The sequence below is a fragment of the Grus americana genome, chromosome 3 (genome assembly GCF_028858705.1).
Source record: "Grus americana isolate bGruAme1 chromosome 3, bGruAme1.mat, whole genome shotgun sequence".
Taxonomy (NCBI): Eukaryota; Metazoa; Chordata; class Aves; order Gruiformes; family Gruidae; genus Grus; species Grus americana.
Genome location: NC_072854.1, coordinates 40,858,964 through 40,885,542, shown reverse-complemented (window position 1 = coordinate 40,885,542; position 26,579 = coordinate 40,858,964). Strand labels below are relative to the sequence as shown.

General features: G+C 39.0%; 2 protein-coding genes across 4 annotated transcripts in view; both read left to right on the top strand.

Annotated features, from left to right (window-relative positions):
- Positions 1–24,341, top strand: part of UBE2J1 (ubiquitin conjugating enzyme E2 J1) — a 29,433-nt gene extending 5,092 nt beyond the window's left edge. For 2 of the 3 annotated variants that reach the window (XM_054818918.1, XM_054818920.1), the window contains exons 2-8: positions 5,543–5,616; positions 8,392–8,523; positions 9,169–9,253; positions 10,672–10,777; positions 13,179–13,308; positions 17,169–17,300; positions 22,579–24,341. In XM_054818918.1, coding sequence (XP_054674893.1) covers positions 5,543–5,616; positions 8,392–8,523; positions 9,169–9,253; positions 10,672–10,777; positions 13,179–13,308; positions 17,169–17,300; positions 22,579–22,848 — 929 coding nt within the window. In that variant the 3' untranslated portion in view covers positions 22,849–24,341. The remainder of the gene's footprint in view (positions 1–5,542; positions 5,617–8,391; positions 8,524–9,168; positions 9,254–10,671; positions 10,778–13,178; positions 13,309–17,168; positions 17,301–22,578) is intronic. The other variant, XM_054818919.1, reaches the window with a different exon arrangement.
- A 1,374-nt stretch (positions 24,342–25,715) lies between these two features.
- The window catches only part of GABRR2 (gamma-aminobutyric acid type A receptor subunit rho2), a 40,853-nt gene continuing 39,989 nt past the window's right edge, over positions 25,716–26,579 (top strand). The window contains exon 1 of the mRNA XM_054818917.1: positions 25,716–25,843. Within this exon, the coding sequence (XP_054674892.1) occupies positions 25,731–25,843 (113 nt within the window). The 5' untranslated portion in view covers positions 25,716–25,730. The remainder of the gene's footprint in view (positions 25,844–26,579) is intronic.

Below are 26,579 nucleotides of genomic sequence, written 5' to 3'. Positions count from 1 at the left end.
CAGACCTTCAGGAGCAAACTGCTCCAGCGTGGGATCCCCCACGGGGTCACAAGTCCTGCCAGCAAACCTGCCCTGGCGTGGGCTCCCCTCTTCACGGGTCCACCGGTCTGGCCAGGAACTTGCTCCAGCGTGGGCTTCCCACAGGCCACAGCCTCCTTCAGGTGCCTCCACCTGCTCCGGCGTGGGGTCCTCCATGGGCTGCAGGTGGAATCTCTACACCCCCTCATCCTTCCTCCATGGGCTACAGGGGAACAGCTCTGCCTCACCATGGTCTTCTCCACAGGATGCAGGGGGATCTCTGCTCCAGTGCCTGGAGCACCTCCTCCCCCTCCTTCTGCACTGACCTTGGTGTCTGCAGAGTTTCTCACATCTTCTCACTCCTCTCTCCTGCTGCAAAAGCTCTCTCCAACTGTTTTGTTTTTCTTCTTAAATATGTTATCACAGAGGCGCTGATTGGCTTGGCCTTGGCCAGCGGCAGGTCCATCTTGGAGCCGGCTGGCATTGGCTCTATCAGACACAGGGGGAGCTTCTAGCAGCTTCTCACAGAAGCCACCCCTGTAGCCCCCCCGCTACCAAAACCTTGCCACACAAACCCAACACAGTAAGACTGTGAAGATGTAAAGCAGCTATTCAGAAGGCTTGTGGGTCTTGGGCAAGGATGTATCTGAAACCCTGAAGATGTAAAGCCTGTCTCTTGGCAACTGGTATTTCCATTTGTTATTGTAGCAGAAAACAAACCAACCATCAAACTGAACTTTAAAATAAATTTTGGAACCTGTGGCTGCTCCAGACAGTTATTTGAGTTCTGCAATCACACATTTTGGTTTTGTAAGAACAATTGTTTTGTCTTGTTATGTGAGATCAGCAAAAAATGAGAACTTGACTAGTGGAGAACGTTGCAGAGGCAGTGAATGAGGAATGACTTAATTGTCTCAATTTGCTTTTATGTAGACAGAGAAGTGACAATTGCAGAACTGAAAATTGGTAAAGGTTGCTTTCCATTTGAAGAAGATACTGTCAGGCACAACCCATATCACTTAAATAAGAATTTGTTTCACTGATGAGCCTGCAGTTGTCTTTGTGCACAGAAAATGCTGTCTCTTCAATCGATGAAGTACTAAAGGCTGAGCCTTGCTGAACTGAGACCTCACCCTCGCTGCGCTTCCTAACTTGGGTTTGATTACAATGTCACCCACCTCGCCTCTACCGCTCCCCTCACCCGGGTCTGTTTCTCCTGTTGAGCTCTTGTACCTGAGTACCATTGTCTCTTGTAGACAAGTTGTGGCAGATCTTCAGGAAGCTTGTGACAGTGTCTGGCTTTTTGAGTGTTGGAGGGAGTTGGAACTTGTATCAGATTTTTCTGAACTTCCAGTAAGCAAAAGGTGTATTATTTCAGCATAACAAAGTTGCATACAACATTGCAACAGGATTTATGTTTACATTAATATAACCTTGGTCAGCTTATTTGATTGCTGCATCGTTCACTGATAATGTGAAAATGAACTAAAATCCTTCCTTATTAAATACAGAAGACTGCTAACAAAACAAAGCTCTGTAAGGCTAAATATGATTGCTTTATTTTAAGACTTTTTTTCCACAATAGCAAATTTTGTAAAAATCATGCGTAATAATTTACTAAGAGAACACAACCAATGTTCAAATCCCATTGTCTCTTATGAAGACTGATCCCTTGCATTTCCTGTGTACAGAAGGGTTTCCCAGGCCACGAGGTGCAAACTTAGTCTAGTTAGGCATGATAGCAGGAGTATGTGAATGTGACCTCAGGAAATATCCGAGAGAAGCAGTTGTGTTGAACAGAAATTTCAGGATAGCTCAAGGTTAATAAGAAGTAGGATTTGACCAGGACACAATTTTTGACAGAAATAAATCTACATATCATACATTCATTACACACACATTACACAAATTTTGCTTGTTAATTGTATTGTTTCACTGCCCCTCAATCCTAAAGCAAGTTGATTTTTGCTTTAAATTTGATTCTCACATTTTTAACATCCATGTTTTGCTTTTCAGAAAAATTTGGTAAGTTTGGCATAATACAAGAGGCAGATTGTCAGGCAGAGCCTCTGGCCTGTAGCACCGGCTGTTTCCTTTTCTCCGCAGAGCAGTGGAGAGCTCCCATGTCTCCTGCCAGGGCAGGAACTCTCGTTTGCTCTCTAGAGTTAGCCCAGAAACTTAATTTCTTCAGTATTTAATTTCAATGAAATTATGATAAATTGTTGCTGATTATACCTGTGAAAGCATGGTTATTTTTCATGCTGACAGTCATGCCACATTAAAAAATATCTTCATTAATTTGTCTCTAAAACCTGTCTTTGACAATTTGAATGTCTTGATTTCAGGTTTTTTTTGGTTGAATTAGTGATACTTTTTCACTTTATTGACAGTTTGCAATCCTTTATTTTGCATTGGCCCAAATCTCTTTAATTTTGCAGAATTGCCATTGCGAAATGTTTACTCAGATGATTCAGTGTGATTTTTAAGTGGGTTGAAATACCATGTTTTGCATCAAAACTCTTTTTAATGAAGATTGGAAAAGAATGTCATGTACTTGTTGCAGGCAGACTTTGTGAATTACATTTGTTTCTTCCATTGTGGTTTTCAGTAGCCGAAGGAGGGACTGTGTTCATGAATACTGCGGCTATGCTTAAACAAGAAACAGTTTATTACTTTCTTCACTGGATCACATGTTCTCAGAATGAACCTTTATCGATCCAGGCTGTTCTTTCCAGCCTGTCAGTTGCCATTTTTCAGTAATGTGGAAATAAAACAGCAGAATGGTCTGGGTTGGAAGGGACCTTAAGGACTATGTAGTTCCAACCGCCTTGCCATGAGTAGGGACACCCTCCACTAGACCAGGTTGCCCAAAGCCCCATCCAACCTGGCCTTGAACACCTCAAGGGATGAGGTATCCACAGCTTCTCTGGGCAACCTGTTCCAGTGCCTCACCATCCTCACAGTGAAGAATTTCTTCCTTATGTCCAATCTAAACCCATCCTCTTTCAGTTTAAAATCATTGCCCCCTGTCTTGTCACTACAGGCTGTGGTAAAAAATCTCTCCCTGTGTGTCTTAGGAGCCTCTTGTCAGTATTGAAAGGACACAGTAAGGTCTCTCCAGAGCCTTCTCCAGGCTGAACAACCCCAGCTGTCTCAGCCTGTCTTCGTATATATGTGCTTCTTTTTCTTAAGATATCCTAGGTTGCTTAATACTGAAAACTTCTTATAAGCAAATTATCTCTATGGTGTACAAAAGCTAAATTATATATTTTTGCTGTATTTCATGCTCCAAGAGCGGAATAATATTTCATATTCTTTCAGCATATTTTATGCCGACTTCTTAAAATATCTATAGTCTGGCTTCTTGATAATAAAGTAATGCTATGAAAAGAATACAGTATCACTGTCACCTAAATACAAAAATATGTTTAAAAAAATGCTTTAAACTACTTCTCTTTTAAATTCTGCTTATCAGGAGACCACCTGCTTGTTGTCCCCACCTGAATGCTGTCTCTGTTACTTCTCAGTGCAAACACTTGGTTTCTCTGTTTCTGCCTGCCAGCTGCTGGTACTTGGTACCAGGGGGCAGCCTCGGAGTTAAAGCAGTAAAAAGGCTGTTCCTTTTGGGACAAATCCAGAGTGCTGATGTGCACTGTCAAAGATCCTGCGCCTAGTTGTAGGCTGGGTACAAACCTTTCTCTGAGTGCTGGCAGACTTCTGTAGAATGGTCTTGAAATTTTTTTTTTTCCCCTCAGTTAACATGGGTAACTACATGTGATGCTGGTGTAGAGGGACTGTATTTATTTTCTATCTTGGCCCTTCATCTGGGAGATCTCAGTGGCAGAGTTGTCTGCTTTGTCCACGACTATTACATCTTCGTTAGGCTTTGTTATATACGTTCACTCCTGAATTAGCTCATCCTGGTGTGTGCCACTCTACTTCTGAAGGCAAGTGTCCAGGCTTGGGGGCCGTGAGGCAATGCTGGGTCTGAAGCCTTTTCTGGTCCAGGCTGGTTTTCTTACTGTTCCTCACTAATGAACTGGTAAACCTTAATGCAGATGAAAGAGACAAACTGTTTTTCAGCAGAGCCCAGATGCTGCTGCCAGTGACGTGACTTTCTGGGCTCTGCAGAGTGTTTAATTGACACCTCCCTGTGGCAGCAGCAAATTTCCACGTAATCTGTTTGCTTTTCAGGTTGTAAGAAGGGAAATTTTCAAACTTGGAGCTGTTGTTTATAGCTGTCAAGAAGTGCGAAGGAGCAAAAGAACTCTTCACAGTAGATTGAAATCAAAATTCCTCTGCAGGAAGGTTAGAGTAGCTTCCCTCTCAGCGTCATGAAAGTGAGTAAAGCCCTGGAGTCTGAGCATGCTACACAGCCTGCAGTCAGTGGGCGATGCCAGGCTTTGTAAATTGAGGAACTACGGTTCGCTTTCACCATATCTTTATGCTTACACTGTAAGGGAATTTGGGTAGTGTTTCTCCTTCTTTGTAGTTAGATAATTACGTGAGTGGGAGAGACATCCGTGGTTTGAACTGAATGTGGAGGATAGATTAAAGGATCCTGTTCCTATGTAGTTGCTTAAAGAGGTTACTGGTATTTGCACTTTTTCCAGTAAGTAGGAGGGAGTAAGAACTTTCTACCTAACCTTATTCGTGAGATGGCATCCTTGAATTTCTTGTCTGTAGTTCTTATGTTTAGTCTGCTCTTCAGTTTGGCTGAGTTCTTTATTAGGCATTAATGCATGATGCACATGAAGGCACCTGGCAGGACAAGTGATGTAACAGAATTTACTAAAGGGGAAGGAAAAAGGAGATGCAGAAGATGCAGGTGATGCTGGTGGTTCTGAAGTAGAAGATTGGAGACGGTAACTAATTACTATGCTGAATTTAGGATAGAAAAATACCTGTGTGTCCACACACAGTAGTAGGTTCAAATTACAAAGGCCCTGGGTAAATTTTTCTGGCTGGGCATATACGTTTTCAAATCTAGTGTAAAACATCTCCTCATACTACCGGTGTGTTGGTTTCTCTCAAATCTTATTGTGACCTCCTTTGAAATTAAGGGAGTAGTCATGCCATAGTCATGGGAGGTGTCAGGATAAAGCTTTTCAAGAGTTGTTTAAAGATGCACATGATGTCCTTTATGATAAAATATTGAGGTTATTAGTCTTGTACATCTTGTATTTAAAGTCTGAAACTCCATTAATGACACCTATGTTTTTCCTCATGTCTTTGGTGCAATTAATAATGTAAAACTACTTTAGTCCCAGTGTTCAGTGCTGAGAAACTGTGACCATGCAACATATTTTTCATAACTTTGTGCTTGTATAACTCATTTAAGATTTATTCAGTGTGAGTAATTTATATTGTGTCTTGGATTATTAACTCCAGCGAAGAAGCTGGGATGTGCTGAAAAAGATTAGTTAGCTGAAAGGAGCTCTTACAAAAATACATAAACATTTCTTGATGCAATGCACATTATCTTTTTTCTTTATTTTCATGTCTTACACTTTCTCTTTTTCAGCTGTCAAACGTTTGATGAAAGAGGCTGCAGAATTGAAGGATCCTACAGATCATTATCATGCACAGCCTTTGGAGGTTTGTTTCTTTAAATGTTTGCAAGAGCTTGTAATTAGGCTGTGTTGTTATATTATATATTCCTAAGTTCTCTGTATGTGTATGTATTTAAAATGTACATATTTAGATACTAGCAGACCTTTTGAAATTTATTTTCTTTTTTCCTGTGATGAAAATCAACAGCAGAATTCCACTTTAATTGTATTGTAGTTTCAGGTTGTTAGTGAAAGTACATAATATCGGGTTTACATTGCATCTGAATAATTTTATCACACAGATATAGTATGTTTATTTCCTCTCCTCCTTCCTGATACTACATAAATGCATTACGTTTAAGTTAACCTTTTTACACCCAAACCTGACATCTGTCTCAGTTGCTGAGTTGCCCAACAAAACATTTAAGCCTATGTCATATATGAGGATTCACTATTTTGCATACAAAAAAACCTGTGAAAAATGTAAATGGGTGCGGTTCTGGGTGCATTGTAAGAGGCAATGCTTAGAGTCCACTTAAATAGTAGCTTCTTGAAGTCATCTAAACACCCAGTTAAGATTTTGGGCTCAGAGGACAGTGAAGTTTTTGTGGTTAGAAGCTTAAACAGAAGCTCCTTCTGATTTCACTGGAATACTAAAAAAGGCAACATTCTGTGGTATTCGGTTCAGGGGGTTGATGTAGCTATTCGCAGAAATGTGCAGCACACAACATGCGTACAGAAAATAGCATGTTTCTAGGTGCTATAAAACATAGCTTATCAACTAGTTTTTGTCTTTACCTTGTTTTTCCCCTTTCTGTAGTGAAATATAAGGTTTAATTCATGCTATTACTTGTAACTTACATGAAGGTCTGATTCCTGGATTGGAACAGTGACTTGCTGGGAAGACAGCAGTGGCAGATGAAAGGAAGTGCTGAAAATGTTGACAGTTACCTCCTGTCCTTGAAAAAATTGTAACTAGGTGGGCAGTCACAGCCCTATGATACCACCAGTGTTCAGCATTAGTTGAGAGATCTTGTTCACTGACAGGAAGCCTCATTTGGACTCCTGTCCTAACAGCAGGAGTTGTTCTGCTTGTAAATATTCAGGAAGTTGTGGGTATCACGAGATCTGATAGATGAAACCAAACACAGAACCCCAAAGAAATAATGCTTAAAGAGAAGTTATTTATGTTTCTAATGAAAATAATATTCCAAATGTCAAAGCATGCCTGTTATGCAGTAAGGCACAGTAACTGTTTCAAAACAGTTTATTGTAGTGGGTTGGCCCTGGCTGGAGGCCAGATGCCCACCAAAGCCGCTCTATCACTCCCCTCCTCAGCTGGACAGGGGAGAGAAAGTATAACAAAAGGCTCGAGAAAATATAACGTGGGTCAAGATAAGGACAGGGAGAGATCGCTCACCAATTACCATCATGGGCAAAACAGGCTCAACTTGGGGAAAATTAATTTAATTTATGACCAATGAAATCAGAGTAGGATAATGAGAAATAAACTCAAATCTTAAAACACCTTCCCCCCATCCTTACCTTCTTCCCAGGCTCAACTTCACTCTCAATTTTCTCTACCTCTTCCCCTCCAAGCAGCTCAGGAGGATGGGGAATAAGGGTTGCTGTCAGTTCATCACACATTGTCTCTGCCACTCCTTCCTCCTCAGGGAGAGAACTCCTCACACTCTTCTGCTCCAGTGTGGGCTCCCTCCCACAGGAGACAGTCCTCCACCAACTTCTCCAATGTGAGTCCTTTCCTCGGGCTGCAGTTCTTCACGAACTGCTCCAATGTGCATCCCTTTGATGGCATCACAAGTCCTACCAGCAAACCTGTTCTGGCATGGGCTTCCCACAGGGTCACAGCCTCCTTTGGGCATTCACCTGCTCCAGCATGGGGTCCTCCATGGGCTGCAGGTGGATATGTGTTCCCCATGAACTGCAGGGGGACAGCCTGCCTCACCATGGTCGTCTTCATGGGCTGCAGGGGAGTCTCTGCTCTAGTGCCTGGAGCACCTCCTGCCCCTCCTTCTTCACTGACCTTGGTGTCTGCAGAGTTTTCTCTCACATAGTCTCATTCCTCTGTCTGGCTGCTGTTGCACTGGGTTTTCTTCCCCTTCTTAACTATGTTATCCCAGAGGTGCTACCACTATTGCTGATGGTCTCGGCCTTGGCCAGCAGCAGGTCTGTCTTGGAGCTGGCTGGCATTGGCCCTATCAGACATAGTGGAAGCTTCTAGCAGCTTCTTGCAGAAGTCACCCCTGTAGCCCCCCCACTACCAAAGCCTTGTCACGCAAACACAATACATTTATGGAGAAGCAAAAGAGGATGGGGATTCTCTGGGGTGTGAGTCAAGTCCCTGTGTTGACTTGGGCATAGAAAGGGCTTTGGGGAGGCTGTCATTAATGTTCTTTCTTGGGGTGGGTCTTCCGTCGGTTCTCCAGAAATTATTATTCACTGGGGCAAAGACCCAGTTTTCCCCTAGTTGACTCAGTTTTCCATTTGTCAGATAATAAAACTCTTGTCATCGTTGATACAACTAGAGTGAAGAGCTTGAATAATGAATTTGAGGGTTTCAACAAAGCCATTGTGTAAGAAAATTACCAGAAAGCTACAATATTTTATCCTTTTAACCAGAATCTTAGTACATTTTTGGTTGTCTCACTCTCCATTTGATTTTGACTTCTTAAAACTTCTGCTGCGCACTGTTTCGTTAGCCTGTCCTTGTTCAAGACAATAGTGTTTAGTTGTCTATTTCTTTGACATACTCTTTTTTTCCCCCCCCTTCCCTCTTCTCTCTTTGGTGGGGGCCTTTTAGGATAATCTTTTTGAATGGCACTTTACTGTTAGAGGCCCTCCAGATTCAGATTTTGATGGAGGGATTTATCACGGACGAATAGTACTACCACATGAATATCCCATGAAACCACCCAGCATTATTTTGCTGACGGTAAGCATGTTTACAAGTTTTTCCTTTTTACATGATCAATTTAGCCATAGGAGTCTGAGAGGGAGATTCTTGGCATTTGAGGTAATGTTATTTTTGTAAGAAAGATGGCGTAGTACAGTTAATGCTGCCAGTTTAAGACCAGAAGTCTTCTAAGTTGACTTTGTTATTCTGTAATTACATGAAGCTTTAAAACTAATAAATGGAAGTTTTCTCCAGGAATAATCACATTGCTGATGTGATTATCTAACCTTCTGTTCTCTCCAGGAGCCACCTTGGTCTCTGTTGGAGACATTGGTCGCATGTAGGAGGGCAGACTTGTGGTTTAGGGCAAAGGCCCACATTTGTGCATGGTTTCATAGAGCTTTTCAGGCTCTCTGCACGTGGTGTGTGGGTTACAGGAGCAACAGGCAAGCCACCATGTCACACTGGGATGTGTGAGGTATCAGCTAAGGGTTTCTTCATGCATGAATAGAGGCAGATGGCAGATGACTTTGTTCAGAAAGCTGATGCCAATTTTGTGAAGTCAGCAGTAATACAATTATCGTTTGCATATAGATTGATTTGATGATGATTGTTACAACTTGTACCAAAACCCAAGAGTTAACTTCCAGCATGTTTTATTGTCTCCTCCTCCTTCCTTTGAAGGCCAATGGCAGGTTTGAAGTGGGGAAGAAAATTTGTTTAAGCATCTCAGGGCATCATCCTGAAACATGGCAGCCTTCATGGAGTAGTAAGTAACAGTTACTTGGAAAATGTTACTCCCATCAAGCAACTGGATCTTTAAACAAAAAAAAAAATCTCACAAAAAATGTTTGTAGTGGAAAAGGAGACAAATTTTGAGGGACTAAAAGTGTGGGAGAATGTGAGAAATGTACAGTCATGAAGGAGCAACATAGGAAGATTTGGGAATGATATTAAATGCAACGTGAAAGGGTTGAGAAACTGAGGGGTGATGGTAAGCTTTTATTTATTTGGATGCACAAGCATTAAGAATTCTCAAACTACTTAGAATATTCTTTGGTTTTGTTGGATTTTTTTTAAATTGTTCTTATGAAAATACTTTAAATCCTACTACTTTATCCCATTTTTGTATAATCACTAAAACCAGCTTGAATATTGATAGAGGTGAGTGTGGTCAGCTTTTCATTCTGATGCTGTACTTCTGAACACTCAAGAGGAAAGACAAAGTGATATGAGTTCAGAATAACTGAATATTTTCTACTTTTTTTTTTTAAAGTTTCATTATTACAGAGTTGGCGCAATTCATCCAAGGCAGTGTTTCTCTGTTTATATAACTTTAGTTTTGCTCATATCCATTTATTTCTTTGGATATCAGTTGCACTCTTAAAATATGTTAAGATCTTAGGAATTTTCTAGCAGCCTACTCTTCAACTTTTGTAAAGTCTCTTATCTTTTTTTAAAGAGTAGAAAATACTGTCTTCTAAGTAGAATGTGTAAATATCCTATCTCTATTCTGTGGTACTTATCACGTGATATTTATTTACCAAATCTACTAGCAAAGTGTCTTCAAGTCTTAAATTTCATGACTATGTAAAAAATTGAACAGTAGATATTATCAAAATAGATGTTTGAGATGATAATTCTGTTATGAGCTGTTATTAGTATTTAAGTAAGCTCCTTCCCCAGCATGATGACATAAAAGGAACAAATTCTGCAGGACATTGCATAAAAGGAAGTCACTGAGCTTGTGTGCACTAAATTGCAGAATTCATGTCTAATAAAAAACATGCACTAAAAGAATAATGTCTTATGAATTCTCCTTTTCCTCCCCCTCCTTTACATTTTAATTCTACCATACCTTTTCTCTTCAGAACCCATTTTTAAAGACTGGACCTCTGATGTTTATACTGATGCAGCATTTCTGTGACAACTTATCTTTTCTTCTCTGTGTTGACTGGTGGAAGAATAAGGCCTTACCTTTAATTTATAATGTAAAGTTTAAAAAATGAAGAAAACCTTGCTGTGTACAAAAAACCCCCAGTGCTGCCTGTACGAAATTCAGACTACTCCTTTGGCCAAAATGAAGTTTTGCAGGCAGAACTGCAACTTTTCTGTACTAAGTGTAGAGTGAGATGAAATAACAGTTGTTTCTGCAGCCTTGTTTGTATCTCTGTTTTCCCATTTTAGTAAGAACAGCTTTACTAGCCATTATTGGATTTATGCCAACCAAAGGTGAAGGAGCAATAGGATCTCTAGATTATACACCGGAAGAAAGAAGAGCTCTTGCAAAGAAGTAAGTACTAAGTTTGTTACTGTAGGTACGTATGTATGTAATATATTTTAGGGTAAAGCACTGAGTAGAAAGTCACTTCAGTCTCTTCTCTTGCAGTTATTCCAAATATAAAAAAAGTTCTATGACTTGTATATATTTTTTTTTCCCTAAACATTGTGCAATCTCAAACCTTATGGTCAAACAAAATACTTTGAGAGGGCTGCATTCCTTCCAGCACTGTGTGGTCAAATTAGAGATTCGTCTGAAATTCAGGCTTAGAGATGTAATTAACATTGTGATACAGTGGTAATCGTAGTGTGGAGGGAAAATGAGTGTGATGGAATTGCTAGTAAGTGTAAGTGGGGGAGAAAACAACCAAAACAATGATGCGTCATTTCCCTTAAGTAAATAGTCATAATGAAACAATGTCAGAAAAATCTGAAGCAACTGCTTCTGAATGATTTTTAGGAAATTAGTTTAAAATTAGATTTGTGACTGTGACGAAATGATCAGCTTAGTGGACAAGGGGAAAGAGTGGATGATGTTTATCTTGACTTCAGCAAGGCTTTTGGCATTGTCTTCCTTACCATCATCATAGAGAAACTTATGAAGTACAGCCTAGGTAAGGGGGGACAGTAAGGTGGATTAAGAAGTGGCTGAGCTGCCTGGCTCAAAGGACTGTGGTAAAAGACACAAAGTCCCGCTGCAGGCCAGTCACTACTGCTGTACTCCAGGGGTTGATGCTGGGACCAGTGCTGTTCGGTGTCATTAATGACCTGGATGATGGGGCAGAGTGCACACTCAGCAAGTTTGCAGAGGATACAATACTGGGAGCAGTGGCTGATACACCAGAAGGTTGTGCTGCCATCCAGAGGAACCTCAGTGGGCTGGAGGAATCTCACCAAGTTCAACAGAGAGAAGCAAAGTCCTGCCCAAGGGGAGGAATAACGCCAGCTGACCAGCTGGAAAGGACCTTGGAAGGGGAGGACCTGGAGGTCGTGGTGGACTCCAAGCTGATCACGAGGCAGCAATGTGCCCTTGCAGCAAAGAACGCTAATGGTATCCTGGGCTGCATTGGGACGAGCATTGCCAGCAGGTCGAGGGAAATGATCCTTCCTCTGTATTCAGCACTGGTGAGACATCTGGAGTGCTGGTTCCAGGTCGGGGCTGTGTCCAGGTTGGGGTGAAAGAAGATAGGGACTTACTGGAGCAAATCCAGTGCAGTGCCACGAAGGTGATTGAGGGGCTGGAATGTGTTTCATACAAGGAGAGCCTAAGAGAGCTGGGAGTGTTCAGCCTGGAGAAGAGAAAGCTCAGGGGATCTTATCCATGTGTGCAAATACCTGAAGGGAAGGTGTAGACAGAGCCAAGCTCTTCTCAGTGGCATCTGGTGATAGGACAAGAGGCAATGGGCACAAATCGAAGCCCACAAAATGCAATCTGAATGCAAGAAAACACTTCTTTACTGTGGAGGTGGTCAAAGCACTAGCACAGGTTGCCCAGAGAGGTTGTGGAGTTTCTATCCTTGGAGGTATTAAAAATGTGACTGGAAACAGACCTGAGCAACGTGCTCTGCTTGACCTGCTTTGAGCAAGGAGACTGGACTAAATGATCCCCAGAGGTCCCTCCCAACCTTACCTATTCTGTCATTATCCTTAAATGAAGTCTTATACCTGTGGGGGTTTTTTTGTCTTTCTCCTTTCCCCATCTGAGAAGAAGGTGCTTGAAGGACCATATCCCTATCTTATAAGTAAAGTTACCGTATTCCAAATTGTAACTAGTACCTTATTTTGCAGGCTTACTCTGAGCTTATTCTGCCTGTACTCTGAGTCAATCAGAAGCCACAACTTTGCTGTTAGCGTGGCTCTGAGTCAAAGCTAATAAATCCTGATGAGAGGTAGAGTTTAGTGGGTTGGTCTTGATACTGTAGTATCAAAGCTGTGTGGTTTCTCATTGGCTTGGAGAGCTGCCTGCAATGTGCCCTATAAACAAATGATGTGTGCAAGAGAGGAAAGGTAATGCTGTCGCAGAAGTTGAAATTCCTGGATCTGAGATGCAAGTTCCTGGGTCCAATTTAGTACTTGTAATAATAGTTAGATCTTTATAATTTACAATTTCAATTTGCTGCAGGTATAAAGTTTAAAATGGTAACAAAGTATTAATGAAGTATAGAAAATAGCAATATGTAAGTCAGTTGTTAGTATTTTCCTAAATGACATGAGAGAATATGTATTTGTAGTATAGATAATTCTTAATGTATTTTTTCAAGTTAGTGTGATTTGGGGCAGGGGGAAGTACTTTTAAGCTACGGGTCTTGACACCACTTGTCTTTCTGTGGATTGTTTTGCAAATAATTTGTTTAAACAAGCACACAAGAACATTGCGAGAACATGCTATTCTGAGCTATGTCATTTGTGGCCAGGTCACAAGACTTCTGTTGTGAAATGTGTGGCACATCTATGAAGACAGCCCTTTTACCACTAACATCCGGAAGCATGTCAAGCCAGGCGGACAAGGAGGCTAAAGAGCTTGCCAGACAAATTAACTTCAAGGTGAAGTCACTGTTTAAACTTTTTCTCTCTGTTGTAAAGAATTAAAAAAAAATTTTTTTTTTTGAGGAAAAGCTTGTAAATTGCAGAAACATTCATCAATCACTACATGGAAACCTGTTTTTTTAGGACAGTCTGAAAGAGAAAAATAGGAGTGGATCTCTTGCAATGTGCCAATTAATAAATTGATTAGTTTTAACTTCAGTGGTGAGCACTGTGGTAAGAACCGCCTAACTATGTTGCTTTTACTTCCATGTTTTCAGTCACTAATGACTTGATTAAATTCTCCAGAATTAGTCTTATCATAAAAGTGTTAGGAAAGTTTGGGCAAAGCTAACCTAAATTTCTTTTCCTTTGTGATTTTTTCCGCCCCCCCCCCCCACCACCCTCCTTTTGGCTTGTGGAAGGAATAAAACATATTCCTACTGAAAAATGGTTCCAAATTCTTTTGAACTACTCTACAGCTGAAGATACTGAAAGTTGAACTCTGGTACGGAAGTTGCTGTTACCCAAAATGTGTTCTAGCTTGTGTTTCAATGAAAGTAAGGTTTGTTTAGCCAAATACATGCCTTAGAAAATTGCATGTCTTGCATGCACAGTGTTGTTTTTCACTGGGTTTTCCACTAAACTCTTAAATCAGCAATTAAGAAAGACTGCTGTGCATGAGGGCAGGGAACTACAGTGATATATTATGACAGTGTGGCATTGGTGCAGAATACATCCTCACTAAGGTCAGGGATGCTAATATGTCCCCTTTTATCACCAATGTTCTCCTAACACTGTCCTAAAGACTACTTTCTTTTTTTGCGTGTGTTCAATGAGAGTAAAGATTGCCTCCTACTGAGCATTACTGACAGTTTTGCAGGACCTGTGTTTTCCTGTGATCTCACATCTAGACGTCTTGATAGGTTGAGTCTGTGTGTAATAACATTTACAATAAAAACATTGCAAATTATTTTACAAAGATGAGATAGCTCAACTTTAAAACTCTGTCCCTCTACTTAGAGCAATGGACTGCCTGCTCCTGGCTTTTTTACAATATATAAGGGTTAAAAAGTATAGGATTCAGTTTTACTTAAGAGCTACTAATCTTCATCACAGAAATTCTAGAAATATCAGTGTGTGTGTGTGTATATATATACATACACATATTTAGAAAGAATTCTTAATTTACATTTCATACCTTTTTCAGTTTTAAAAATAAAGACTTAGGGACCTCAATCTCTAAAGAATGTTGGTGAGTTCCATGTATCCACGTACTTAACTCCACCTCCTAAGAACAAGCACTCAGCAGGGGAAAAATGAACAAAAGCCTCAGGTTTCTACAGCCTTTTACAATCCATTGTGGGTTTTTTACAAGGTAAATCAGTTCTGTCCTCTGGCTGTGCCTTCCCTCTATTTCTCAAATCAAATTTTAGGGATTGGGGTTTTTTTAAGCTTCCTGCTTCTCTGATCTGCTTGACTTTGTTATTGTTTGATTGATGTTGGGCTGAGGCATTTGACTGATGTTTGCAGTAAACTAATAGTATGGGAATACAAAGGTATTTAATCATTTTCATATATTCCATGTCAATTTATGGGGTAAGATTTAACATCAGATGGCTGATTGAGTATATAATTTGAGAGAGCCTCTCTACTAGCAACCATACTAGCAATCTCTGCATTATCTTGATCCTTAAGAGATTTCCTAACTTTTTCTAGATGATCCTGGGATTATGAGAAATTATTTCATACCACCCTTAAGCAAAATGGTAACTTCTAAAAAATGCCCATGTGTGGTATTGAGAAAGGAATACGAAATTCAGAAGAAAAAAAAAACAAACCACATTACAGTTTTCCTGCTTCTGTGAGCCTCCATCTTTCTCCTTGTCTGTTTTAATAGAAAATTACTTTTTTTAATCAGCTTTATATTGACTTGCAAATTTTGTGCATTGTAGGTGCTATATACCATAAATTCCATTCCACTTAAAAGAAAAAACCTGTAAAAACAATATGACTTACCCACATGTTGCCATCTCAAGGTGTATTTTGCAGTAAAATTAATTCTCCACTCACCCTCATTATTGTAAATATGTTGATCTTCTTTCCTTGATGTCTGTGTGCTCTGCAGCTATTTTGAAGCAGAGGTAAGGGCTACAGAAAAGAGAGACTAGGTGACAAAAAAGATATTTCTGTTTTGGGAACTTTCAAGTACTTTCTTTTTTTGAATACTAGTCTGACTTCAGTCTAGCATAATTGCCTTAGTACTTTCATAAACTAAAATAAATCAAATTTGCATTTTGAAGTATATGTGCTTTTATAGAGATTGGTAGTAAAGATGAAATGAGCTCTTCTTGGAAAAAGCAGAAGTATGAAAAAAGCTGTCGTCACAGTTTCCAGGGAAGGAACTTAAAACTGGATGTGGGAAAGGAAAATTCACCCTGCGGGTGGACAAATGCTGGAGCAGGCTACCCAGAGAGGCTGTGGAATCTCCAGCTTTGGCGATGCTCAAAATGTGACTGAACAATGACTCTACTTTGAGGAGGGAGTTGGACCAGGTGACATCTAGAGGTCCATTTCAGCCAAAATCATTCATAATCCTGTGTTGCTGCTTTGCTAGTCCGTATTTGAGTCATAACTTGTCCTGTCTAATATTGGAGTTCATAATAGTCAAGTGCAAAAGGAAGGTGTTGTTGTCGGATTATAAGTGGGTTTATATCTTAGATTCATCTTCAGGTTGTTTCAGTAACACGTTTTTTGGATTCTCCTGAGATAATATACATCAAGAAACAGGGAATTTAATTTCCTTACACAAAATAATATCACAAAAGAATCTTATCTTATGATCTTATCAGCTTGTTTTTACCATAACTGGTTGGTTTCTAATACACTGTTTCTATTTCTTACTACTACTACCACTACTGATATCTGCACTTGAAGACAAGTATTAGACTTGGAATTGTCATCTTTATAATAAATTGAGATTTAGATATATGACTTGGGAGGAGACTTGCTTACTGATTAAAAACTGATCTGGTCATGACTTTTTTATATGCGTAAATTTTAAAGTGTTTCAGTTCAGGACTGTGATGTTATGTCCTTTTCCATTCCTGAGGGATGATTGCAGGCATATATATTGTTTTAACAAGAGGTCTGTTCATGATCATCTATATGTCACTACTGATCTCTTGTCTCAAATGTCCAAAAGCACAAAACCTGGATTCTGGGATTTGATGCTTATTAGACTTTTTGTAAATGCATACAAAAGCGGTATTGTAAGACTTGTATTTTTTCTTTTGCTCTGCTTGTGTTGAAATTTAAATTTAAATACTAGAAACTGAGGTGTGTGTGCCTGACACAGTGTAGTGCCATGCATATATGCCCACTCTGGCTGTGAGGCAGCTTTGGTAATAGAACAAGTATAGCCACATTAAATTAGCACTTACCAGAGGCTAGTTAGCCCTGCTGAGAAACAGGCTATATTAGTTCACTTGTAACAATAGTAGTCAGCATTCACTTAAGGACAGGAGAAACAGGAGTTTTAAAAAAAATGGTGGTGTTTCTGGCATAATAGCGTCCTGGATCTTCTAAAGAATTTTGGTTTTTGCTCTATATATCTGTGTGTTTTTTGAATGTTATACCTGTTATGTGCAAACAAAATTGTTTTTTAAACTGATGTTTGCACATCTATAGGCTGATTTCTAAAGAATGAGAGTTTCTTACACCTGTTGGTGTGTAATTGAAATGCAGTTGGCATACTTGATTATTACATTTCAGTAAGTCTCATATTCTCCATACATTAAAATACACGTTCCAAACCAAGCCAAATCTTTTTGGAGCAATTTTGATCTTGTCTCTGAAGCGTACATATGTACTCCTTGTAGGCAGAAGTCAATTCATCCAGGAAGTCTGATGCTGGACCCTCAAACACGTCAGGATTGAACCACTCTGTCGCTTCATGTGAGCCCCAGCAGGATGGTGCAGCTAGGGCATTCCAGGATCCCACAACTGCAACGGTACGGTCCATCTTTGAGCTTTATCAGTGCAACTACAGGCATAGTCCAAACATGAAATTGGTACTATTAAGCTGATTGGAGGCTTCATTAAGAGTATGTAGGTCATACATTTCTTCTAGAACTTCTGCATACTTTTGTATAAAAATCTATGTGTAAACTTTAGCAAATGGTATGCTGAATCACTTTTAGCAATAGTGATCTCTTTGCTTTCACTTCCTTCTCTTAAGAACAATAAATAATGTTCTTTTAGCAATTCTTGTTCGCAGTAGTTCCTTTAATGTATGGGTTAGCAGTCCATTAAAATATTACGGTCTCTGAAGTACTACAACTTACCATCTGCACAATATATCACAGGTTTTTGCAATAGAATTCTTAGCTAGGGGCAAAAAATGTTTCAGTGATAATTTGTAGCTTTTAAATATTAATTAAAGCTATCTTCCTGTTTTTCATAACCTCATAAGTAAATCTGACTAAAATATTCTTCCTGTTTGAAGTATGACACGTATGTTTTAATACTGCTAGGTGTAGGGCTTACATAATGGTTTTGGAAGTGACCAAGGCCTGGTGGTGGGCCAAGGCAGCTGCTGTTATGACTGTGGCAAATGCAGTCTAAATTCACTGATAAATTGCAGGCAAATCCCAACTAAGCTGTCTTTTTTAGAGAGGATGTGGCTGCAGATCATTTAAAAAAACCTACAACACGTCAAATAACGTCAGACCATCTGTTGCATGTTTGCAACATATTTTCAAGCTATGTAGAAATATAAACATGCTAATAGCATACTTTTTTCCCCGCAATAAGGATTTTTCCAGATTGTTCAGGATTTAATAAACCATTTTATTTTATTCTTCTTATTACAAATCCTGGCTAATATAGTAGAACTAGCCATAATACCAAGGCATTGCTGGCATTTTCTTGAGGAAAAAGAAACTGATTTTTTTATTAATCCTATTTCTAAGAAATTTGTTTTAATCAATTATGCTGATTCAATCAGTAATAATGAATTTATTTCACATGGGACTGTTCTGCTGAAAATTGAGACCTTTAAACATATAAATGTATGTAAAAATATTTTGTGTTAAACTGTAAATGATGAAAAGTGGCTTCATGTTTTAAGGGATCAGACTGTCACACTTACAATTGTTAGTTTGAGTTTGAAGAGCTGTGTTTCTGAGCTGCCACATTTTGAGTGTTAGGAATTTTCTGGAGCCTTTGGGGAGTGAAAACTTGAAGGCACACAGCGGAAGAAAGAAATGTGTAACAGGAAAGACTGTTTTAAAGAATTTGAGCTTGCTATTTTTGTGTTCTTATTCATGAGAAAGTTAATAAAAATCTCCTCAAAGTAGGGTGCTGGAGGCCTTGATCAGCTAATAAACATGAAAGAGTACCCATGCAAACCTCAGACCCTTTCTGTTCAGCTGGGCTTCTTGCATGTGTAAAATCAGTTTGTTGGGTTATTTTTTGTTGTGTAAAGACCTAATTCTACCTTACTAAGATTTAAGAGTTAGATGTGGGCAACATCAAAACTATTTTTTTCTCTTCTTGGATAAAATGTTTACCACTTACTCTGTAAACGTGTTTATTTAAAAGCTATTGTGGAACATTTTATTCTCAAAGGGCATAAATTTCAAGTTCACAAGAGAAAAAGGACAGAGGTAGGCTCAATGCTGAATCCTTGCATTAGCTTGCATAATTCCTTGCATAATTGATATAGTAGGTTTAATGTGCCTAACTCCAAAGTCATGGGACCTTATGTCTTGCTACACAATACAGAGGAAAAAAATAGCAGTAATCATGCAGGAAGAGTGGAGTGTTACCTTTCTTCTGTTCTTGGAACGGTTGTAACCCATCTTCATGAAAAACATGATGGTAAATAGGTGCTAAGGAAAGGGTCTACCTGTAGGTGAGGAGGAGGGAATCTGTAGCTATGTTTTACTATGGGAATACAGCTCTACAGACTGCTTCATGGACAAACTTGTTCTTTCCAGCAACAATTGTTTGTTACATGATTTTTACCTTTAAGCTGCTTGAAAGGACAGAGATTTTTGCAGGACAATTGTGAGTACAGTGATGTCCTTCCTGGGATAGGTTTAACTGAATTCTTGTGTGAAGAGCACACTGAAATGGATCTCTGGCGTGGCATCGCTTTCAGTCCATTCTCCCTGTTCCACGTGGGGCCTTATTCCTGAAGAGAGAATTTCTCATTCTATCAGAAGAAAAGATATTTCGAATTAACTTTCCATTCTGTTAGCTTTAACTTAGAAAAAGAAATACAGCCTCACTGACTAAAGAAGCACCAAGACTTACAGTATTTTAGTACAGCATATTCTTTTTAGATTTCAAAACTCAATTTGAAGTAGTAGTTTGTTTTAGTAATGGCAATTGTTGTATTAACAGCAATGCTATTCTAGTGTGAACTGGTGTGTTATTCAGTACTTTAACCTTATAGATTTTTGCCTGTGAAGAGACTTGTGTGATGTAATTGTTGAATGGGTGTGTTTGTCTATACGGTTGAAGAGGTGCACTCAATGTTCTTGACTTTTGGGCTTTCCCTGCCTGACCTCATCTTCTAGGTCACTTCCTTCCCTCCCCACCTTCTCTTGTCATTTTGTCAGACTTAACAGCCACTGATTTAACTCCAGCCAGCAGCTCAGGCCCACACAGCCACTCGCTTACTCCCCCCGCAGTGGGAGGGGGGAGAGAATTGAAAGGGTAAAAGTGAGAAAACTCATGGGCTGAGATAAAGACAGTTTCAGAAGCTTCAGAAATAGTATGACACACAAAGTGCATATTCAGTGACTGTAAAGATCAGATGCTAAAGGTAGCTGCAATGTAGCTCTTATTTAATATTTTAATTTTTAGTCTATTAAGCCCTCATTCCCAACATTTCCAGTATAATTTGGCAGAAAATGACAATACAATTTCCATCCAATTTTATGTGAGGTGTTGCTTTAGTCTAAAAATCTTGACATTGTTACTTAAGGAGAATTTAAAAACTTGCTGTGAGCGAAGACAAGAAGATTGTGATTTTTATTTTTTCAACTTACAATTCAGCCCATCTGCCACTTTTGGGATTCTTAAATATTAAGTCTTCAGACAAAAAAAATATCTAGATGTATATATTGTTTAAGATACATTAGGGCACGTGGTCCCGAATTTATATTGGGTAATGATCACACTCTCCTTATTTAATTTTCTTCTCCTAATACTTGGTCATTGATTAGGTTGTTAGTCCCAAGGCAGTGGATTAGCTCAGCTTTGGGTGAAGAACTGTCTTCTGTTGCCCTGATGCATCTATATAATTTTCTCAAATAAAAAAAAAAAATCAAAGCCTTGCAGTTATCAATGAGGTTTCTCTTGAATTACAGCTCCGTTCACATCACTGTATGGCACCTTGTCTCATTCAGAACACGGTCTTTCTGTTTTATTTTTAAAAAATTGAAGTGTTGGGAAGAAACCCAGGTGTGTCACAGCCAGTGCTAGTTACTTCAGTAAGTGTGAAGGATCAGGAGTATTTCTAGACTTTTTAAAATTCCTTTTTTAAAAGCTACTTTAAGAAGAATAACACTTTGCCTGCTGAATTTGCAGTTCTTGCTTCCTGAATTCACTTCTCTCCCTCTCCCCTTCTGAAAGATGGGAGCATAGATGAATCTAGGAACTTTGCTTTCAAAGGCTCAGCTTCCCCAAGTCTTTATTTTCCTTGGCATGAGGAGCTTTCAAGTGGGTTCAAGTATGAAACAGAATGACTTTCTTCTGCAGCGTGGTGGAAATCATGGCAAGCTGCTCGCAGTGTTCTTGGCTGTCTCTGCTGATAAAATAAATCTTTTAAAAACATTTTTCTTTGAAGCTACCCAAGCTGCTTGCTTGCTTAGGCAAGCTGTCAAATGTGTCAAGTAATTACGTCGGTAGTCTTGCTGATAATAAACAGTGGGAATGCTAATGAGGAGGAGGTAGGAAAGGAAGGTCTCTTCCCTGAGATAGTCCAAACACTGAGTAGGTGAAAATTTGGGGATTCTTCTCCCACATTGAGAATACATGGCCAAAGAGTCACACGACCAAGTACTGCTTACTGTCTCGTGGATCATCAGACCTGGTACACGGTTGAGGACATTCCCTATCTGGGCCTGTGCAAAGGATATCTTTTGTGGATATAGTAGCTGGCCAAAATCGTGCTTAGGGTTATGGATATTGTGTCCATTAAAAGGCTTTTGCTTGGAAGCAAATACAAAATGTCCAGCATTCTAGTTTTGCCTACTGTAATGATAATCAGTCTTTTAGAAGAAGGGAGTGGGGGAGAGAAGCTAACTCTGGAAAATAGCTGCAGGGTGCTTTAAGTGGGAATACCTGAAAACTGTTCTGAGAAGTGAAAAGAAGACTTCAATAATAGGCACCTTTTTGTCAGAGCTACTTTTAAACACTTACCTTGTCAAAATGTTTATTTCCAACAACTGTGCTGTGTCACTATTTTTATATTAAAGCATTGGAAGTTTTGAGCCTTTTAGTATTGCAAGCAGGATTAGGCCGGTGGAATACCAGAACCCATAGTTTCAGTCTTACAAACTGAAAAAGTATTTTCTTTAGAATAATACTCTCCTGAGCTGAACATCAGTTGCCAGTATTTACGTGTAGCAAAAAAATAATGGTAGGCTAACGTTTGACCAGTAGAGGGCAATAGGTATGTGCATGTGTAAATACAGTGCTCAAGAACTCCTGGAATCGCTGAGGTGTTTTGTGTTCAGGATTTTTTTTTTTTTTTTTCCAGTGGTGCTGGTGATGAGAACAGACTTTTGGACCCAGCTGTTCACAGGAAGCAGTGCAGCATTGCTTAGTTACAGTTCTCTGGACTTCTTTTTTTCCTTTCTTGCCCTCCCCAACTTGTTTCCCCTTCAAGTATAGGTGACGTTACAAATCCTCAGAGGCTTAACTACCTGGGGGATTAGTAAAGATTTCTTGAACTGCAAAGAGTTAAGCAAGTCCTAGACAAAGATACTCAAAACCTCTTGATTTGGAACCAGTCTATAATTCAAATATTGTTTGACAGACTTCCTTCAGACTTTTCTTGTCCTTAGAACTGCTAATTTGCAGCTTGAAATAGACTTCTCAAGATAGCATATGGACAAAAATGATGGCTATACCAATCTTGTAATTACTAGTGCCATGTATTATCAGGCTTTCAAGTATTAACGATTACCCTAAGAGTACAGTTTAGTCCTAATGATTTTACTCTTTCCTAATCTTAATCTGTCTTGCCTCACAACGCTTTGTTTCCTTTTTCAGTCTGAAACTCAGAACAGCGGTGCAGTGGCCAGTGAAGAGCATACTCCGCCTGTGTCCACTAACATGTCTCTGAGTCCTCGGCAGCGCCGTGCCCAGCAGCAGAGTCAGAGACGGGCTCCGTCTTCAACTGACTTTAATCGGGTACAGCAACCAAGAGTCAACATGAACCAGACTGGATCAACTGTTCTGATTGTCCTTCTGACTTTTGCATTGGCAGCTCTTATATTTCGTAGAATATGTTTGGCTAACGAGTATATATTTGAGTTGTAAGGTTCTTTGTCGTAACAGCAGCGATTTGTATGCTTCATTGAACATTCTGTATTGGGTATGACGAGAACTGTTTACAAACTTTACTTTTTGTATTTACGCTTAAATCCTTATGAATGTTAATGTACCTACAGATACATTACTTGTAAGAAAAGCAAAGTTGGACATTTAACTGCTACAAGTGTTAATTGAGTGCCCTCTAGATACTTGGTGAAACAGTGCAGTGGAATAGTAACATTGACATGTGGGAGGGGAGTCAATTTGAGTAATTTATCAACTAGAAAAAGACAATTTAAAAAAAGTGGCTGAATCACTTTTTTATGGAACATAACTGCAATTAGTCACCCCATCTAAGTTAGGATAAGATTTGACATTGGAGAAGGAATAATAGAATGAAACACTACTATGTGTTTGCATCCAGTGAACTCTTAATTTAGAGGGGATACAGTTTTGTAACCACTTTTATTTACCATGACACATTTCTAGAGGGGGGACGCACATGAATTGGTTGTGATGCTGCTTTGTGTGTGTGATAGGGGGAAAGAAGTAAGGGAGGAAGGAAGGGGCCAGAAGACTACTTGCGTTATTTTGATTTTTATTTTTTTGGAAGAAAGATTGGATAATCTTTTGCAAGATTTGAATGTCCTCTTCTAATACTCTCAATTGTATATCTTGGTTTTTTTTTAAATTTGAAGATTATATGAAACGTCTATTACTGCAATAGTTATAAATATGTAATATAATTATTTACCCAGAGCTATTGTCTTTTAATTATACCAGAAATATACATAACGTGTTAAACTAAATGTTTCATATGTGGTTTTATTTACTAAAGAAATTTTAAACCTTATTAAATGCTCATATATATATTAACATGCTTAAGAGAAATATTTATTAAAACCTTGGTAGTAATAAAGAATTTCAAGCCAGTCTTTGGTTATGTTTCAAGTATCACATGGCCTTTTGTTTGGATTTTTTTTGTTTCAGGTATTTTTTTAACCTAAAATCACTATTGGACCCAGAGGGTTTCTGCATTATTAGTTCATTTACCAATTGTTTATTTTTTATCATGAGTGCTGTGAAATCACATATACAAGCAATAGACTTACAATTTTTAGGATTTTGAGAGGTTTTGTCTGTGAATGTTTAAGTATTGCAGCGAAGTAGAAGCAAGCAATCAGTGGGATAGCTTGCTTTCCTCTTCTGTTGTTGTTCTAGCTTTAAGTGTATTCTAGCATGTTTATTTCAAAGAAAATGAAATTCAGTGAACTTTCTTTTCATTGCTATCAACCGTGATAGCACTGATTTAAGTGAGATTCTCATCCTGTTTCTCAGCAAGTATTTATCAAGCTGCCTGCAGCTTTCCGAAGTTTTGTTAAATGTAGTATGTATTAGTGTTTTGAAACGTTAAAGTAGCTATAATTATAAAATAAGGAAAGCCCGGTGTGTGTCTAACAGGCATGTGGAAATTAAAAAAAAAAAAAAACCTACAAAAACGGAGTTCTTTTTTTAGTGCTTCTTGTGGATTGTTGATAATCTTGTTTTCAGGTACAATGGGACAAACATCAAAAATAGGAAGTATGTAGTTTGTTCAGCTGGTTCAGCACTTACTTACACATTCTGCTGCAGAACAATTTATGTTGTTATATAAATTGATGTGTTTTTACCCAGTTTGTATATTGATTTCATTAGAAAATTAAAAAAACCACCAACCAAAACCCCTCAAACCCACACCAAAAACCATCTCCAGATCCTGTAGCCTCTGAAATAGAAGTACTGTGTTTCCTATGGTATGCTGTTTGCATTCTTATTCTATTCAAGCATTGCAAACCTGGGCTCACAGAGGAGAGTTCTGGAAGAGGTCTGTCCCGAAAGACAGCTCTGCTGGTTTTTGACCTGCTTGCTCCCCTGGAAGCTTTCCTTGGAATGTGCTTTTCTTTTCCTAGAGCCTCACTGACTGTGCCAAGCAAAATTTTGCTCTTGTACCTGTACCACGCACTGGTTATTAGTAAAGCAGCTAAGTCTTCTGCAAAGAGGCAGACTGTATTCTCTACATGAGAAAATGAGTTTCGAATGGTTTCTGAAAACAGTCTCTTCCTTGTGATTAAAGAAATAGCTGCTTTGTGGCTTTTCATTTTTATTTCAGTCTTTTTTAATAAAATGCCTGATTGTGCAAATACCTATTTGGAAAATTAAATATTAAATCAAATCACCATTATGTAAAGAGTCGATTGCATGTGTAGATGCTTTGGGGGTTACTGTGTTCTAATTTTCCTTTAAAAGTTAACAGTAAATAAAGTCATCATTTTCAGAGGAAATAGCTCATCTTTTATCTTCAACAGCATAAAGACCTAACTCAGAAAATAAAATCTCAGCTGCTATAAAACCATCAACATCCCTACATTTTCAATGATATACATGGCACAGGCGCTTTCCTGTTGGAAAAAAAAAAAAAAGAATGCCCTGCAAAGGAACAGAAAATCTGGAAAGCCTGATGGAAAAGGGACAGCCCGGTTTTAGATAGTCTGGCAGGAGGATAGCACTGTCCTGAGATTAGGGGATTGAGCAAAAAGCTGGCGTGCAGAATTGCGGGGTTTTTATATAATGGCTTTAGTAAATATCCTTTAGGACCCAGTGGAAATGTCTGGTGAGGCAAACTTCATGAGTAATGGCCAATCATTAAGCGGAGATGAGGGAAAAGCTTTGAGCGAGAAGCCCCTGAAAGCCTGTCGAAAACATCACCTCGGGAAAGCGGCGTTTCTGCCACCCATCGCCGATGAACGCGCGACGTCGGAATTAGAGTTGATTCAATGTTTAAACCCGGGGGGACTTGGACCGCAGGAGGTTACTGGAGTGCAGAGCGCCCGTCTCCTGTTCCCAGCAAGATGCCTTATTTTGTAAAACTCCTTTTAATAATCTTTTGCTTAGTTCTTCTCGTGGAAAGCAGAAAACAGAGGAGGAGGAGGTGGACAAGCCAGCTGGGGGTGCAGAGGGCAAGGTAAGGGTTAGTAAAACACACAGGTTTCTTTTCCTGGAATGTTTTTTTTATATTTTTTTATATATATATATATATATTACTGCATAGACACAAAAATCTGCCCTGTCAGTGTCTTTGTGTGTATTGTATGTGCAAACAGCTTTATAAATAATGTTTTTATAATAGTCTCTACTAGTCTAATCACTCTTAACTGTAAATGGACTCATTTAATGCTAATATTAATTATCTCTTAACGAGGTAGGTTTTCCAGATAAGTTGACCGTTGTAAAAATATTCTTAGCCCTATATGTGAATTACTGAGAGCACTCAGAGAAGTTGCAATTAATAGAGCTGTTCAAATCTACATATTGTTTCAGCACTGTTTGAAGAGCAGGTTATTTACCTTGCTTGTTGGAATGTCTGGGCTACTACGTTCACTTGAAATTGCATGTTATTCTCTTAACAATTTGAGGTGGGGACGTTAGTTAGCATGCATGATACTAATTAATAACAAATAAATCCCTGCAGGTTACCCAGGGATTGTGAAATTAAAAATATAGTTTGAAGAAATATATGGAAACCTTAAAAAAATACATATTTTAAAGTCAAGCAAAGGCACGAGCAAGAGTTAAAGGTCTTAGTAAAGTTTATTAGATTTACTGTTGCTGAGATTTGACCAGAGGTTTACATTAGAAAAGATAATCTTCCAAACCTGTCAGACAGTCCAAAGCATGTTATCCTTTTTTGTACTTATGTC